At 41.2% G+C, this 18,503-nt stretch overlaps 1 protein-coding gene across 1 annotated transcript in view; it reads left to right on the top strand.

Moving 5' to 3' along the window:
• Window positions 1-3,425: 3,425 nt before the first annotated feature.
• The window catches only part of LOC310951981 (uncharacterized protein), a 28,899-nt gene continuing 13,821 nt past the window's right edge, over window positions 3,426-18,503 (top strand). The window contains exons 1-5 of the mRNA XM_083920468.1: window positions 3,426-3,633; window positions 7,624-7,685; window positions 9,055-9,276; window positions 16,298-16,354; window positions 16,818-16,919. Coding sequence (XP_083776594.1) covers window positions 3,498-3,633; window positions 7,624-7,685; window positions 9,055-9,276; window positions 16,298-16,354; window positions 16,818-16,919 — 579 coding nt within the window. The 5' untranslated portion in view covers window positions 3,426-3,497. The remainder of the gene's footprint in view (window positions 3,634-7,623; window positions 7,686-9,054; window positions 9,277-16,297; window positions 16,355-16,817; window positions 16,920-18,503) is intronic.

Genomic DNA, 18,503 nt, shown 5'->3' with positions numbered 1-18,503 from the left:
AACTTTGCAGGCCGTGGTGGACCCCTGGAGTTAAGATGAGTGTCGCATTTGTTGTAAAACAGTAGCCACTTAACGCGCCAATGTGTAATAATAGACAGAGAGTCTAATCGATTTATTGTTGTTGGTCGTTTTGTTTCTTTATTTTGGATATCTTAAATGTCTTCTAGTTCTAGTGTTAAATATTCTTTAGAAAATAAACATTTATGGGTCTTTAAGAGGGTGTACTTGCATTATTATGCCATTATCATTATATCAGTTAAAAATGGTTTCAAAAATTATCGCTTCTCGCAATGATTTCTGGGACAATTAATCGGCAAGCAAAATTTGTTATTGTGACAGGCCTAATTGTATCAGGCTAATGTTAGCTAGCTACAGAGTTGTGAGGGAACAGATTGTATCAGGCTAATGTTAGCTAGCTACAGAGTTGTGAGGGAACAGATTGTATCTGGCTAATTTTAGCGAACAGCAGCCCTCACAGACACTTGTAATTTCAACATCAACAACATTGAACAGTTTTAATTTAATTAAAAAAAAACATTCTGACAATTCAGAATAAATGCACCCTACTTTAGCAACTTCCACCTTTTAAACTCACTATCCTCTTATAGATCTACTTAAAACTCCCTGCTCCTATGCAGCTGTTTATTTGAACCGTCTACATTAAGGGGGTACTAACCGCAGTGGAAAGCAAAATAGAGAAAAGGCCTGGTACCTAAAAAGTGAGTCAAGTCGAGCAGAGATGTACCATTACGATTAACAACTGTTTGAGGACAAAAGAGGTGAAAGTGTATGACAACAAATTAACTTGTTTTTTTCTCCTTTCCTGAATCATCTCACAATCTAAAATAGGGTGGCACAGTAGTGTGGTGGTTAGCACTGTCACCTCACAGAAAGAGGGTTCCTGGTTTGAATCCCGACTGGGGCCCTTCTGTGTGGAGTTTGCATGTTCTCCCCGTGTCTGCATGGGTTTTCTTCCTCCAACAGTCCAAAGACATGCAGGTGTTAGGTTCAATGATGACTCCTAGGTGTGAATGGTTGTCTGTCTCTGTTTGTGTCTATGTGCCCTGTGATAGACGTAGATGTACCCCGCCTCACGCCCGATGTCAGCTGGGACCCCGCGACCCCGATAGGGACAAGCGGTTGAAGATGAGTGAGTGAGTGATCTCACAATCTTTCAGCTTTACCTTGTGACCCTTTGGAGGTGTTATTAACAATCTAATATTGTAATATATGATAAAATCACAGTTAGCAAATTTCTGCAGAATGACTACTTTCAATGTTGATACTTGATGCATATTTAGCTGATAATGCTTCCATACTTTTATTTAAGAATGACTTTACATGAAGAACTTTTACTTGTGATCTTTCTAATGGTACCTTTAATTTAGTGAAACATCTGAGTACGTCTTCCACCAAACTAGCTCCTGTTTAGACACCGTGGCAAAATGAATCACGGTCGATGCTTCCTCTTGTGTTTTCCCCCTGACAGCACTAGCAAGGTGATAATGTATTGCCAGCTGCTCTCTGGCATAAATTCATTCCACAAAGACGTGGCATATGCTGGAGGATCAAATGTCTTTATCCTGGTAAAAGTTGTGTTGTTTTCTAAATTGAAAGAGCATAAGGTCCCACTTTCACACGACAATATAAACTCCTCACCTCAATAATTGTATCAGCTTATAAGAAGCTTACTGTAATTACAATATTGTCGTCTTAGAGCAGCAGCCTAAAACATGAAATACAAATCACCCATTTCTAAATTAAATGGAGACTCGTTCAAAGAGAAGCTATACTAGAGGAGGACAGAGGGATTAACGTGTAAGTCCGGCACATTTAATATTTACAGCACAATCGCACAATTAATCTGACAATGTGTTCTGTGTCTAATACCTGAACTGACAGGCCCTGCACCATTTATCACGGGTGCACACAAGAGCTGCGAGAAGCAGGACTGGGGGCTCGCTTTGGTTTACAACTTGTGATCCAAATGATCATTTTAACTTAGGTGCTCTATAGATAAAATGCATTATTTTTAATTGTAATGTATGACCTGATCCTAAGAGCTCAACACACTGTCAATTAAGAAAACACATGCAAATGCCGTTCTCAGTAATCGTTTAAATGACATAAAATGGTAAAACATTTGATTCGTTGGAAAAAAAACATGGATAACGGAAGACTGTATAGGCTACATAATGATTGTAGAGTTCAGTGGTAGCAGCTCACTAGCTGTTTGCAGGTTAAGTCAACTTTCCGTGGTAACAGTGAGTTCCAACAATTGCTTAGGGTTGTGGGTTTAGTGTAGTATTTCTCTATGACATTGCTAAAAAACATGTTTTTCTTGGTCGTGTGTCGGTGGTAACCCAAGATTTGCGAAAGTCTAGCGAGATAGTTAAAGGTTGAATATGTAGAATCTTCATTAAAAGCTACATACAATACAATACACCACGGGGCGTTTTGAGGGGTACAGAATGAAAGTATTGCTTTTCCATTAAAAAAATACATTTAGTCTGAATTAATATTTGATTTTTTTTTTTACGGGTCTCACAATAACTTTCTGTCAAGTTCTGTTTCCATTGTACCAGCCAATAGCGTTGGACATTGCGGGTTGCCAGTGTTGTCTGTTGTTGGGTGCAGCTACTCTAGACTGGCACTGGGTATAATGGAGTTTTCCAATCCTGCAGCTGAGTGAGCGGAGACGGGCAAAAACCAGAGTAAATATAGGCCAAGCATTTACTCCATGGACTGAGAGAAAGGAGTTCAACGGCATTAAAACACACGCCCAAATGGCTACGTTTCTCCTTCATCAGTAAGCTAACTTTCATGTTTACTTAGCGGTAACGGCTAATGGTAGAGGCTAACACTATCTGTCAGTCAAACTCCTCTAATACTTGTTTTTATGGTGTGATTTGCTGGAGGGGATACGTTACATTCATGTTAATGTATATTTTCATATGAAAAAGAAACGTTGGAAAGATTTTCAAACAATTTGGCGGGCCCCCTGCCATAACTCTTAAGGACCCTCTGGGGTACCGGACCCTCTGGGGGTCCCGGACCCTCTGTTGGTGATATCAGATACAGAGGAAGCAGCAATTTAAAAATGCATTTCTAGTTTTAGAGTATACTGGTTAACCCAAACTCTATCTTTTAAACTACCACTGACACGTCATAGATAACTAGCTGCTAAGTCACATGTATGTAAAGTTAACCATCCTCTACCCTTTACGCTGCATAGCTGTTGACGCATGCGCAGTAGGGCAGTTTCCAGTGTAAACTTGGTGCTGAGATGCTGGTGCACTTAAAGGGTTAACGGGAGGAGGCGCAGCGGCGGTCGGCTCCTCTGGGTGGAGTGAACTTCAGATAATGTAAAGTTACTACAACCAAATTAGCCAAGAGGAGTGTCTGCATTATGGCCGAGTGAGTGAACAAATACCAAGAGAATAGAAAAGATATTTTTTAAAGAAGCTACAAAGACGAACAGTAAGAGCTGAGCAGAGATGGGTGATGTGAGTGAAGAGGCGCTGCTGGATTATTTCTACTCCGCCGGAGGAGGCAGCTCGGGCAGAGTCAAAAATGCAGACATACTGAGGACCTTTAAGCCCTTTATTGGCCACAGTGACTCGCAGTTACGTGGTAAGTAGCGAGTCGTTGTCTCGTGGATTCAGATGGATGAAAATATTAACCCGAAAAATGTGATGAAGGCGCCGCTGCATCAGTTATACTTGTCGGTGCTGAGAGATGGCGCAAAGAATTCCCCACACTGCTCATATTCATGGACTAGTGGGGTGTGATTCATCTATTTAGACGCTACAGTCATTAGTCTGCTATAACACACGGTTGTGTTATGTCCTTCCATTGTTCCTGTAGTGTAAAGCTGACATCTGGTTTGCATTAAAATACCCTCCAAACACACAGTTTCTGCAGGGATTGTGTCATTTCCTGCAGGACCTGAACCGACCCATTCACAATAAGCGTCCACCATACAGTGACACATGAGCACATGAGGCCCAGTGGCCCCCATGAAATTAAAAATGCACTCTTTCCCACTCTTTTCTGCAAAGAGATTTGACTGTGTGTGGCCCTGCTCTTCTCCTCCACCCACTTACTGTACACACGCTTATGCAACAGTTCTGAATCACTGCTTACACACCAAAATTCCTCTCACATTTGGTATTTTCAGACAAATGTTTTGCAATATGCACACTTAATTCAACCTTAAAGGCCTTGTTATGAATCCTGTCCACCCCACTTTAAAGCTATGTAACCGTTAAAAGAATAATAACAGTTTTTAGCTGCATGTATGCATAAAAAGCAAAGCAAATCCATTGCCAAAATAACCTTGTATGTGAGTCTTGTATGTCCAATCCAGTGGCGGCTTCTGGTCTTTCAAGAAGGGGAAGCTAATTTTTCCGGCCTACATCATAAATGTGTTTGTTCATTTATATGTAAATTCTAACCTTCGTTCCTTTTCAAGAAAATGATCTGTGACCTTGTCGTACCAACTAGGCGTCTTTTCCAGGGACTTGACCAGTGTCCTCTCAATGGCCAGCAGAGCTAGGCTGCTTAAACGGCCTTGGCCCAGCTGGAGCTGCTGCGCCAGGCTACTGTGAAGTGTGACCGCCTGTGAGTGTGAGTGTGAGTGTGAGTGACGGGAGGAGAAGCTCCACAGCTGCTGCTGCTCGTTGGGTAAAGAAACCGCAGAGTGACAGAACAGAGTCGCCAAACACAACGCTAGTCGTTTTTAACAAAGACAAAGTCTCTGGGGATCGGTAAAGTCTCCGGATCAGTTCAGAACAACGGAATGAAAAACTTGGAAAATGCTCCGGTGGATGTTTATTCTTCAAGATCGCTGATTCGCTCATTTAGCTGTCAATCAAAAAAAGATTCCGCCTCAGACAGCTCATCCAATCATCATGCAGAAGCCGAGCGTCCGGGCCAGCCCACTGCCCCATAGACCCCCATAGACGCTGAGCATCTGATGGGCGGGACAAAGCCCAGCATTTATCCAATGAGCGACTAGTTTGGCTGCAGTGGAACAACCCGCTCTACGCTTCCCCACTGAAGTCAGTAGAAGCTGAGCGTCCGACTGTGTAAAGAGCTGTGGAGCTGTGGCGATGAATGAGAAGGAAGTTGCTCTGGTTACCTGTGATAAGAAGCTGTTTCTGAACAATAGATGAAGGCTTTCTAGGGCGTATTTAGTCACTGAAATGTACACACATTCAGGTCCTACATATTTCACCACCTTTTTTTTGGTAACATTTTAGGGTCAGTCTTAGAGCAATCGCCACTGGATACCGCTGGTTAGCAAGAGCTGCAACAAATAGTCAATTAATCAATTAGTTGATGGACAGACATTCATTGGCAGCACCATCATTGTGATGCTTACAGGTTCTCAAATGCGAGCATTTGATGCTTTTCCTTTTTCCTTACATTACACATTTGGGGTTTTGCACTGTGGGTCAAACAAAACAAGACATTTTTCACTGTCATGCGATGACAACTTAATTGATCAATTGAGAGAATAATCATCAGATTAATCTATAGGAAAAAAATAATGCAGCGTAAATGCTACATATTGCTGTGTAACTGACATTACTGAGCCAGTTTGCTAACTTCTCTCCACTCTGCTGTCAGACTTTACTTTAACATGTCACAGATAACCATTCAATTATTTATCACAAAAAAACTAAAACACATTGTACCTCACCAGGAGTCTGCTCACATTAGCCAAATGAAGCTATAGTCACACCTGACCACCTAAGCCTGTAGCAGTGTGCAACAGCTGAGCAATATTGTATTTTATCTCCTATAAATCAAAGCTTTTGTTAGTTGTAAACAGGAAGATTGGGTCATTTATTCCTTCAGAAGTCACATAGTCTGGTGGAATGGACAGGATCATTGCAGTGCTGTTGTATTAGCTTGCGTTAGTTTTAGCGGGGTCATCCCTGTGTTTCCAGGGTCCTCTTTAGAAGAGATTAGTAAGCGTTATCTTTGCAGTTTATGAATGTTTAAATTGCAGTTTAAATGGTTATAAAAATATCCAGTCATCGTTAGGAGATATCAATACCTAATGTAAAGAAAAAAATGCTAATTTTTTTAATGCAAATTTCAGGGTCTAGGGAGTATAACTCCTGTAGAGTATACGCAGTAGGTGGTTGATTTCAACATATGAGCAAGAAAAACATAGATTACTGAGAACACAAAACTCTTAAAAGACAAAGTACAAAATCACAGACTAAAGGCAGAATATCTGCAGTTTAATTTCAAAATAAGAAGACAAATACCAAGCTTGTAATGAGTCATTATCTACCCATTCAACTGTCCCTTTACCTTTGGCTTACAAACATATTTTAACCTCCCTAAATGATTATCCAAAGTGACCTTGTATTGCTGTAGCCAGCATGTACTGTCCAGATGCTATGTCAGCACTGCAGTTGTTGACAGAGGTTTAGGGAGCTGCCTTGATACTCTGCCATCTGACGTGTCTGTCCAATTAGAAAAGTGCTTCCCAGACATGTGAAGGCTGTCATAGCATGTGGTTGCAGATGTCGTAATTTTGATGATAGTGTTTTAATCATAATTAAGTCCACATGCATGACTGGATGTAGACCTCTAATGGGGTTGCTTTTATCATCGGATCGGAAAACTGGGGCATGGTGAGAATGTGGCGGTGTTGGGAGGGGGGTGTAAGCGTGCGTGTTTGTGTGAGGTGCTTGTTTGTGCAGACCTTTGGCTAATAAATAACTAGCACGTATACTTTGTTACTCACTTTGGTGAGCAAGGAATTCGTTTGTTGAGACAGATGTAAGTGGCTGCTTCCTTTGGATTTCCTGTTGTTGTTGAACGTGAAGCGGTGCAACTATCCCACTTACAAATGTCCTGTCCGTCCACATCAGGAAAAGGAAACACTTCAATTGTCCTGAGCTGCATGCTCATGTACACCTTAGGCATGAATGGAATACCTACGCCTGGAAAATTCCTGGCTTGTGTGGGCGACCTCGCTGCTCTTTATCACACAGTCTGCACATATCTGCTCACTGTTGTAAACAAAGGGAGATAGCTTTATCTGAAGAGGTCTATCAGCTCTTCAGCTGACGTTTGTTTGGTTCCCACAGGAAAGATTTACTGTAGGTCTGAAGTGACTCAGGATTTTGCCTTTGGGGATGCTCTGTGATCTGTTTGGATCTTTGCTAGAGGGGACCCTCTTTCCTCTCCACATTAGCTTGCAGTGTTTTCATTTCAGCAACTCTTTCTTTGCACTGTGAGCTGCATCTAGCTTGGTCACCCAGACTAACACTGGAGCAGACCTCCTTCCTCTTACTGCAACAGAAATACAAATCAGGGACTAGCAACTCAGTAGCCAACCAACCACACATCAATTGTAAACACACCCTTAAATCTAAGCCACATCAGTTTCTGGAAATACTGAATGTGCTTTATAGTATTAAATTCTTATCTATTTCTGTCACCCACATAAAACAACTGAGCTGACTTTGTGCAATTTCTTTTCGCCCTCATTGGATATATTTGTGTGTGTTGGTACCACTTGTGTTTTACTGAATGTGGGAAATTAGAAGCTACGTTCAGTTCTCAGTTTTTTCACGTCAAATATTTTCCCTGCAGCTAAATACAGAGAGGAATTCAAGCTGATCATTGACCGAATTGCTGTGGTGAAGTCAGAGAATGTGAGTAAACTATTCAAATACTTTGACCTTTTGCGGAAAAAGCTCTGCTCCCATGTATTCTGTGTTCATATGTCAACACTGTGGCATAAGCAGGCAAATGGAAAAGGTTTCAGCTAAACCATCATAACTTAACAAGGAGTCCAAACTTAGTTTTTTTTTTGTACCAACTGGTTTCCCCCAAGGGACTGCAGCTGCAGTTTTCATTTCCCTTGAAACTATTTCTAATGACGTATTTTCACATATTGATGAAAGCTTGTTCCACTGAAGCCTGAAACTGGTCCTGCCACAATATGCAAAGTAACTAACCTGGCTCTTTATATGTGGAAAAGCAAATTGTGTCTGAATTGTTTTTCCACTAAAAAGTAAAATTACATACTTAAAAGGGATAGTTTGGATTTTTGGAAGTGCGGTTGCATGAGGTACTTATCCATAGTCAGTGTATTTTCTACAGAAGATGGCGGTCATATTTTAGCCACCTAAAACAAGTGTATGCTATATTTAGAATCATTTGATTGCTCTACCTTGCCATCAGAGAGCCCTGTTAAAGTGTACACAAAGGAAATTGAAGCCATTCTATGCTCTCATCAAAACCACCAGCAGAGGTAGACCAGCAACTCCTGTGTTCTGAGGGTAAAATCACTGATTTGTCAATAAAGGCTGGTGGCTTTGACGAGAGCACAGAACGGCTTCAGTTCCTCTCATGTAAACTGATGGCAAAGTAAAGCGGTGAAAATGTTCTGAATATAGCGTTCACTTAAATGGATTCTTTTCAACCCAATCGTTTCACAGGGTACACCTTTTCTAAGGGCAAATTCAAGCACTTTCCAGGTGCATTTTTTTAAGCTTTTCCAGCACCTTACAGTTACATCTTTCTATATTTTCAACCACTTTATCTAAAATTCAAACCTTAAAAACACAACTTTAAAATTGAAGCGTTTTCAAGGATTTCAAGAACCCATTGGAACCCTGGTTTTACCTCTGCCTACTATCCTGCCATCACAGTTTAGCTCGTAGCTCATGACCGCGACTTCATAACAGGCTGATAATGACACAAAAATGTGACAGGAAATGCTGAACTTATTTTAAATTGCATTTCACGGGTATTAGAATTTTAAGTATTTTCTTAGTATTATATTAATTTAGTGATTAATGTTTCCTTTTTTTACTTTGGAGATTCCTTTGCATACCACCAGAGAGAGCTTAAGTACCACCGGTGGTACACACACCGCAGTTTGAGAGCCAGTGTATAATAGAAACAAATTTCTCACAAAAACAAACAAGTTATTGTGAGAAAGACTGTATAACCCACGACTGTGCTTTTCTCATCTTTTCAAATGCATATTGTGCTAATCGACTCTGTGTGTCTCAGGGTGAGAAGTATCTAATCCTAAAGAAGAAATACAGGCAAATGCTGCAGGAGCGAGACACCAAACATCAGGAGACAGACGGGGACGGAAAGAGGTGTTCGAGTCCGGCTAGAACTACGGCCACTGCACAGTGGGACGCGACAGACGCCTCGGCTTCTTCTCCTCATCACAAGGACCAACGGGATGAGCCGATGTCATGTGGAGAGCCCGATGCTGCTGCAGAGGTGAATGTAAAATCAGCTCCCTATTCTTTTATCTTCTATTTTTAATAAACTGTGGGACAGGCGGGTAGGATTCAGCAGCAACTCTGGGTGCTAAAATGAAAGTTGCTGAATCTGCCATCACCCCCAGAACACAGTGTTTACTCTTTATGTGAATGACACATTTATTTCCAAACAGGGCCATCTTTGTTTGTGTCCTCTGCCTTTTCTGTATAATACCATGTGTCAGCATTTAATGGCGGTTTACACAGAGAATTCTTCTGTTAGTGGAGCAATTCTAACTTAGCCACTATGAGAAGAGAGAGAAGGTCAAAGGGCTTATGTCTTTACGTTAAATGCAGAGCTGTTTAAAACTAATGCATAGAAGCACTTGACTGTTGCGAAAATAAACACTACGTGCCGGTTTAATGCACAATAATCCTCGGGAAGTACTTTTACATATTGTTCCTGCAATAAACTTGAGCATGTAATAATAGATTTGAAAGGATTAAATGTATTTTTACGCTGCTGGTTTAATGTACTCACATATGATTTGTTCAAACAGGAACTAAAATAAATATTGTTTATTTACACCCAGATGGTGCAGGGGGGGGGGGGGGGGGAGCAAGCAAAGTGCCAATGCTGTGTGTTATCCTCAGCCAACACATGACAGAGCTAAATGTTTGGCCTCAGATCACACGTTTGATCATCATTATAGCACAGAACGTGCATACTCCTGTAGGACCAGCAGACAGGAACAGCCTTCGGGCAGCATACTCTACCACAGCTTTCTATCAGCCAAACTCAGGGACCCTCGGCACAAAGCATCAGGGACGATGAGCTGGACAAAGATTCTGGGTCAAAGGTGGCAATTTGGCTCATTGAGAGGCAGTGCTTGAGCATTGAACTGGTACTCGCTGGCACTCGCTTTCTCATCTGCATGCGGTTAGTTCTGTGCAATGCCACTTACGGTACCGGTGATTGAAGGTTTGCACATTGTATTTCATTTAAGTGTGATGCTATTAAACACTCCTTTTCTGGTCATAGAAGGCCACAAGAGAGGCAGAAATATGATGCTGAGATAAAGGTTGAATTTGTAGAATCTTTATTAAAAGCTAGATTTAAAAAAACAAAAAACATCCACAGGCGTTTTGAGGGGTACAAAATGAAAGTATTGCTTTTCCATGAAAAAAAAATACAGTATATTTAGTCTGAATTAATATTTAAAAAATGTTTTGACAGGTTTGACAATGACTTTCTGTCACGTTCTGTTTACGTTTTACCAGCCGTTGCGGGTTGCCAGGGTTGTCTGTTGTTCAGCACAGCTACTGTAGGCTGGCACTGGGTGAAAGCCTCAGTGAAGGGGGCGTTATATGTCCCAGAAGCTTAGTGAGTGGAGACGGGAAAAAACAAGACTCAATATAGGCCAAGCATTCACTCCATGGACTGACATAAAGGAGTTCAGTGGCATTAAAACACACGCCCAAATGGCTTCGTTTCTCCTTGAGCGGTAAGCTAACTTTCATGTTTACTTACTGAAATGGCGGTATACTCCGGTAAAGCCGGAGGGGATGGGTTTAAACAGGCTCAAACAGACTCCGGTCTCCTGTAGGCTACTGGACCGGGTCTGTGGAACCTCGCAACCTGAGTGCTTTTAAAGCCCCTGAACACCCACACAGGTGTTTTCAGCTAACTTGGTTGATTAGACCTCTTCTCAGGACTGTGTGGGTGTGTCTACTGTGATTGATTGACATCTTCCTGAGTCTCCTGTTAGCTTTGTTTCACCTGTTAAGGCGGGACAAAGTACACCTTTATCATTCTTAGTGGTAGACAGACATTTATGACCTCATACATTCCCATCAAATTCTCATCAAAGCCCCGCCCACCTTCAACCCAAGCAGAGGTCTAATCAGCCAGAGTAACTGAAAACACCTGTGTTGTTGCGACTATGATCTTGAGACACTAGATGGCGGTGTTCTGCTCATTCTCCACATTCAACCTTTAATGATGCAGTTTTATCAATCATACTTTTGTTCTTATTTCAAAAGTCACGTCAATAATAGTCATTATAGCCATCATAGTACAGTTCAGATATGAAGACAGCAGGTAGGACCAATTTAACTACACAGTATTGTTGGGATATCAATTCATAGCATGCTGTGTTTGTGACTCATGCCTTTTCTAGTATTATTATTGTAAAGTTTTTAGGCCATATTTTAAACGCATTATTCCCAACTTGGAAAGTACCCCAGGTAGACTAAAAAAGAAGGATTACAAATGATTGTGAGGCTGATTTCAGTCAAATTTAGTGTCATAATAACCAATAAACTACCAGACGGCTGCAGCTCCCACCAACCTCAGCCAGTTGTTGCACCTGAACAACTCGTGCTGCGATTAAGATCATCGAAAGTAGTTAGCAAGCAAGTAGAGAGGTCGAAATGTGAAGTTAAAAGTGATGAATATATGGTTTAAATGTCAAGCGCCTGAATACAAACTTTACCAAAGCTACTGAAAACAAAAACAAACAAACACACAAAGCAAAACATCTAGTGTGCTTGTGTCTTCTATGAAAAAAAAAAAAAAAAAAAGAAATTATTCTATATAGCACATATGTTAGGCAACATCCACTGATGATGAAAGAATACTTGAGTTTATCTGACATGGCCGTGGGGGTACGTTTGACAAAGAACTTACTTTAATGATAATGGTTTTATGATTATATTCATAATCGCCAACAGTTTAATATGAATGGATGGAAATCTGACAGGGCCATTATAACTTGTGGGGTCCCACAGGGGTCCATCTTAGGGCCCCTCTTATTTTTTCTATATATTAATGAAGGGGGGGGGGGGGCATATTCATCCCACCTTTTGAAGCTTTATCTTCTGCAAAAAAAAATCTGTAGAATCGCTACATTTAGCAGCACTCAGTTCCTCTTTTCAAGAAGCTTAACGTTTTTTCAATTATTGACATAAATAAATTCTTTACTTGTGTATTCATTTTTAAACTGTAAAGTATTTTTTCAACTAAATAGTGATGTACACGTATAATACAAGACATGCCAACTGGCTACACCTCCCAAAGTTATGCACTGAGATCTGTAAATATTCAATTAGATACAAGGGGCTTCAGATATGGAACAGCTTTATTGAAATTGCAGCTCAGTCCACTTCTCTGAAGAACTTCAAATGCAGTCTCAGGACCTGTCTGACTAACCAGGCAGTGGAAACCTACAGGGCTGGATATAGGCCAAGCCTACATATCTGTTTATTATTTCCTTATGTATATTCAGTGATGCTACTTTGCTTGCTCTTTTATTGTTCGTATTCCTTTGTGGATTCGATGACTTTTCATTTTATTTTCTTGCATTTAACAACACCTGAGGTGAGATTTCCTTTACCAGCCCCTATGGGTTTTCTTAATCTCGCCGGCACAATTTGTTTCTCTTTTTTTTCCTCTGTATGTATTTGTTATTTATGTTGCCTATATTTTTGGTCTGTTTTTTATTGTGTAAATTAATAACAACAACAATAATAATAATAATAATAATAATAATAATAATAATAAGAAATCACTTTTCACCACAAGGCTGTAAATCAGTAAGAATAAAGACTGGCAGGAAAGATAGCTGTTGAAACCAAATCCTATTAAAATGAACATTTACAGAGAATCTGATAAAATGAACAGTGAATAAACAGATATTTTAGTTTCAGATCATTCAGGAATCTTATCAAAACAGACTTAGTGTTGAAATAGCCGGGCGCAATATTTTATCTGTGCTAAATTATGTTTTGATTTTGAAATGTTGGCCTCTTGTGGGGTAAATGACTTCATACAGCTTTGTTTTTTGTTACTGAAGCCATATACTTCACCACTAATACTGCTTTAAATGTTGTTCTTTTTATTTGAACTTTGAGTCCTAAATGATGAATTAGTCATATAAGTAGTTGGCTGCTGGCCCCTTTATGATTTAGATTTAAAGTTGTCATAATTAATATCCTCTCATTCTGAATTACATACATTTGAATATGTTTTATTACATTTAACTGTACTTCTCAGAGGAAGGGCGCAACAAAATCTCAAATACCAAGATGGGTTCAGACTTCCAGGTCACTAGTGGGTCCTCCTTTGCCCACTAGGTGGTGCTAAGTAAATTACCTGGATTTCTAACCTACAGTGTGTTGAATTTGAGTGGGAGGAGGATCCACTGGGGGGAGAATCTGCATTTAAATTAAGCTCTCTGTTATTATGTTAAGCAGCAACATGTTGGAACTCATTAGAAAGATAATAATCATTTGTGCCCATTAAAGAGATTGAGCCCAGAGCCCAGAGAAAGAGATGTGGCTTTCCTTGATGCCCTGCACAGACAAATGAAATATGTTGAAGTGTGTTAATATAACAGCAGCGGCAATCTGATTAAGTGTGTTTGCTTAAGGTATTAGTCACACCTTTGTATTTAGGACACTCAGAGTTTACAGTTGTTTCACATTACAGAAGTTACCTGACAGGGTTCATGCAATCACAACACCTTAAGCTGAAAAAGCTTTGTTGTTATTCTCACGACGCTTGAAAGGAAATGTCATTTAGAATATGCGGGATGACTCTTCACCGGAGCAGACCAACTCTGGTTCTTTTGAGTTTAGATTCGAATCGCTGTGGTCCGCATGAATTACAAAAGATTACAATCAGAACTTAATCTATAGTGCTGCTATATCAGTGTCATCACGTAAGTACAAATAAATTGCAGCACATAAACACCAGACAGTTTTAAGGGCATTTTGAATGCTCAGTATGTATTTAAACAAAATGAAACAACACATTTTAGGGGTCCTTGTAAAAAATGTTCATGCAGAAAAAAGAGATCTTGCTGTTGCATTTTTGAAACGCAGTGAACAAAAGGTACACGTGGGACAGATCACACTGCAGGAGTGCTTTGAGAAGTTTCTGTGGACATTTTTTCCAGCTGTGAAACCTGTTACCATAGGGATCCAGTGTAAGTGACATGAATTCGAGCTACAGCTGCAGTTCCCCTGGGATGGACAAAACTACCCGCTTTGAACAGCTACCTTTCAGCCTGTGGGAGATTAATTCATTTTGGTTATAGTTATTTTGACTATGGGAATGGCACTGTCAGTCGATTGGTGCTCTGCACCTTTGGCAGTGTATTATCTTAACAGTTGTTGGATGGAATGCATTGAATTGGCAATAACTTTGGTGATGCTTTAGGTTTAAATCATCATGAGGTCAAACTTGAAAGCTGTTCCAAGGTTATGACCAAATACTTGTAAAACTGATGACATTCCCATCAGCCTCATGCTTACACTCGTTAATAACTTAAAGGAGCAGTTTGGTGCTCAATAGCAACAGTTGCCAGGTTGCCATTTTCAACCAATTCTTGGCCTTAGGTTGTAATCAGTGGAAACAACTTTTTTAAACGCAAACAGCAAAACATGCAACCCAAAATAAATACCTTTTGTTGCATTAGTGATATTTAAACACTGCTGTTAAAGTCAGAACCGGCTTAACGTGCGTCAACTAAGAAGTCAACGTACAACAAATTGATTCAGCTGACAGAGAAGCAGATGATGATTTTGGATGTATATAAAAAAAATTACATTATTACGTATGACTGCAAAATATAATGTGACTAGAAATGTCATCAGTTTTTGCAACCAAAGGCTAACGCTGATGCCACCTTTAAAAGTTAGTGTTGAGTCCTGCAGTGTGGAGGATTTAGGGGGATATATTGGCAGAAATCTAGTATAATATTAATATTAATTAATATAATATTTCCGATTATGTTTTCATGACTGAAATCTAAGAATCATAGTGGTTTTGATAGCTTATTACCTGAAGGCCACCGCAGCTTCTGCTACACGCTGGGTAAGACAGGGGTGAGGGGTATTCAGTTGGCTGCAATCTGCAACCTCACTGCTAGATTCTGCTAAATCCTACACACTGCTCCTTTAATTGGGTGTAAAGAACATGAGGAGAATCTCCTGTGTGAAATGTCATTAGTGATCTTCTTTCTACTAGTGGTCGCCCACTTCACTTTAAAGACTAACTTCAAATTAGTTTTGGTTAAAGTACATATTTACTACTCACCAGGCTAAAAATAAAAAAAAGGGCTGTAAAGATCAGTTTAGATTTACTTAATTTAGATAGATTTATATTTCCCAAACATTTGTTTAGTACTAGATTCTCTGTTTTATATTGCATTTTGGAGTTTTGGTCCGTTTGATTTGGACTTTTCAGCGTTTTTTGACAATTCAAAAACCATACGAATAATGGAAAAAATAATAACCAATTACAATTTATAAAGAAGAAAAAATCAAAGTGCTGAAAGAGTGAGTTCTTGTAACCTCTCAGTCTTCCTTCATGCCCAACATTGTTATTTTTTCTGGCTGTTATTATTGGTCTCCACCAAAAGTGAAGAAAAAAAAAACCATGAACATGTGCCAGAGTGGAAAAGGCTGGATAAATACAATCCCTCCACTTTTCATGTTCAGCACGTTGACGTGTGGCAGTTTTTGCAAGAGACTTAAAAGAGCCAAATGTTTTAACATCATGTCTCCGTATGATCTGAGAACAATTTGCAATCAAGTCAAAAGAAGAAGAAGAAAAAAACTCTTCCCTCTCGCATAAATCAGCCCAAGTGACACATTTATACTCCACTTGATGGCTGTGTTCATTATTTTAGTTTTTCCTCTTGACCGCTTGAGACTGAAGCGGTGACAAAAACACTTGGCCTGACCATTAGGTGTGTTGTTTTTTGGTTAATTGTTAATTGGATTGTTATTCATTACCCGTTACGTGTGAAACAGGCACCTTTGTCTCGCTGCCTCATTACCTCTCTATCTGTCTGACACCCTTTGGTCACGTCTCGTCAGATGGAAAACATCACAGCAGTGTGACCCGTGTGTGTGCGTGTGTGTGTGTGTGTGTACCCTGTGATGTCGGGTCATGCTGTGTGACCATTATGACTGATACAGTACAGTTAACTTTGTCACAGCTGAGTAATAGTTGTCTGTTTTCTCTCTTTCAGTCCGAGTCGGAGCAAGACGAGGAGTGTACGGGCAGTATGGGCTCTGCTTCCGTTGCTGTAAGTGCTTTTCCTTCCTCTTCCTATTATTTTATCCTGGTTTTATTATTATATAAGGCTTAGAGGAGCTAAACGTAAAATACCTGATCTAGAGCCTCGGTTTCTTTTAATGATAAAGGACCATTAGTATTCTTGGAAATAAACATCTACTCTCCCTGTGCCGTCACTACTTGTTCCCTGTAAACCAATAAGAGAAGTAAAAGTATAAACTGTTGAACTGTGTGATCATGGGTGTCTCCCACTATGTGTCAGTTGGCTGTGACTCAGTCATTTGTAGGAAATGGATTAGAGGTTTGTAGCTTCAGCACTATCAATAAAGCCCACAACAGGATGTGGACAGTAGGGTGTGGGTGAGAGAGTGTGTGTGTGTGTGTATGTGTGTGTGTGTGTGTGTGTGTGTGTGTGTGTGTGTGTGTGTGTGTGTGTGTTCACATCTGAGCTCCCCATCTCCTCCCTGTGATAGCTGGATCCCATAGAGAAGGAGTGGATCTACTCCGCCGCAGGTGCTCGAGTCCCTGACCTCTCTCAGCTGCTCAGACAGGACCCCTCGCTGGCAAACAAGAAGGTATCGCCGTCCTAAATGAACAAGGGATCATATTTTCATATGTTTGGTTCATCTGTCTGTAATAATAATAACTTCTGGGAAATGTGGCGATGTTGCTACCACGAAGTCTGACGGGGCAAAAAACAGGAGCAGCCAGTTTTAATCCAACACCAAGCTAACCAAACCTATGAAGAAGAACAACAACGAGGACGATGGGTAAAATTGTTAATTATAAGCTGTCTCTCGGGACGTGCTAAGAACTGCTATAACCAGGCAAGGGTCAGAGACACGAGGCCAAGGGCCCGTCCACAAGAAGACGCGTTTTCCTGTAAGCTCACAACTTTAGTATCGTTTTGGCCGACCTTCCACGCGCAGCTGGCGTTATCGGAGCCTGAACACAGTATCTATTGAAACCGGGTCCCAGAGTGGGAAGATTTGAAAACACCCCCCCATGGCGTTGTCGTCTGGACGGTGATACCGCATACTTTGTTAAACGATGCCGTCATCGCCCCACCTCTGACCTCTAACCCCGCAGGGTCACATAACAACAGTGCTGCTGCGTGAGATGAGAGAGACGGACCCAGAAACTGAACTGGACTCTGAGCCACATGCATGGGAATGAATTAGGCCGAGCACAGATATCTCCCTTTACCCTGATGCTCTGAATAAGTCGCTAAATTGGTTGCTAGTAGCTTTTTATAAATAATAAGGGTCGGAAGAAGGTGTGAAAAGCCTCTAACAGCGTGCTCACACTGTCCTTTTGGCCGCGGCCAAAACCGGTTTTTCAGCTAAAGTCTAGTACCTTTAAGTAGTGTGAGCGCACCCGCTCCGCGCTCAACTGGGGCCAGCTGGGCCGCCACGGCCCGCTTGAAAGAGGTGGGCTTTAGCGGAGCCGTTCGCACATGTACGAGCACGAGCGTGCGCACGTGTACGCGCACGAGCACGAGCCCTACGGCAGTAGCGTTATTTCCGCCTGTTCGGACATGTAAATAGAAGGACGGACCATGCGTGGACATTTAACAACAACAACGATGGCGGTGAAAGGTTCATGTTGGTGTGATGCGGAGGTGGAGTGTTTACTGCAGATTTGGTCGGATGAAAATATTCAAAAACAGTCGACAAGACGCACAAAAACTCTGAGGTCTATGGAAAGATTTGTAAACAAAGCCACACACGCGATCAATGCGTGTGACGTGTTATGGCTTGAAGGCGTATGGACAGCAAGAAGCATTGGCCGAGGCCCTGGTAGTGTGAGTACAAACGGGGCTGGGGCGCGGGGGGGAGAGGGAGGGGGGACAAGTACCCTAAAGTCCGGGTCTCGGTCCGGGAGGATAGTGTGAGCGCGCCCTATAAATGTAGCGAGAAAGTGCCCGGGAAGGGGCTCCCAGCAGCACCCTCTGCTCGCTGAGGACACTAACTGCAGAGTTATTAGTGCATCAGAGTCTAAAACACACCAAAACACCACAAAAGTCTCCACTAACAGCAGAAACAGTGACACATTTGTCTCTAGGATGGAGGAGGATTTGGGAAGTCTCCAGATTTGGAGAGAAACTCTCCGGTGTTTGTATTCTACACAGCGTCTCCCCGTCTCTTCTTCTCCTCGTT

Source organism: Echiichthys vipera (genome assembly GCF_963691815.1).
Source record: "Echiichthys vipera genome assembly, chromosome: 9".
Lineage (NCBI taxonomy): Eukaryota > Metazoa > Chordata > Actinopteri > Perciformes > Trachinidae > Echiichthys > Echiichthys vipera.
The sequence above is the reverse complement of the archived record's forward strand: the minus strand, read 5'-3'. Positions and strand labels throughout refer to the sequence as shown.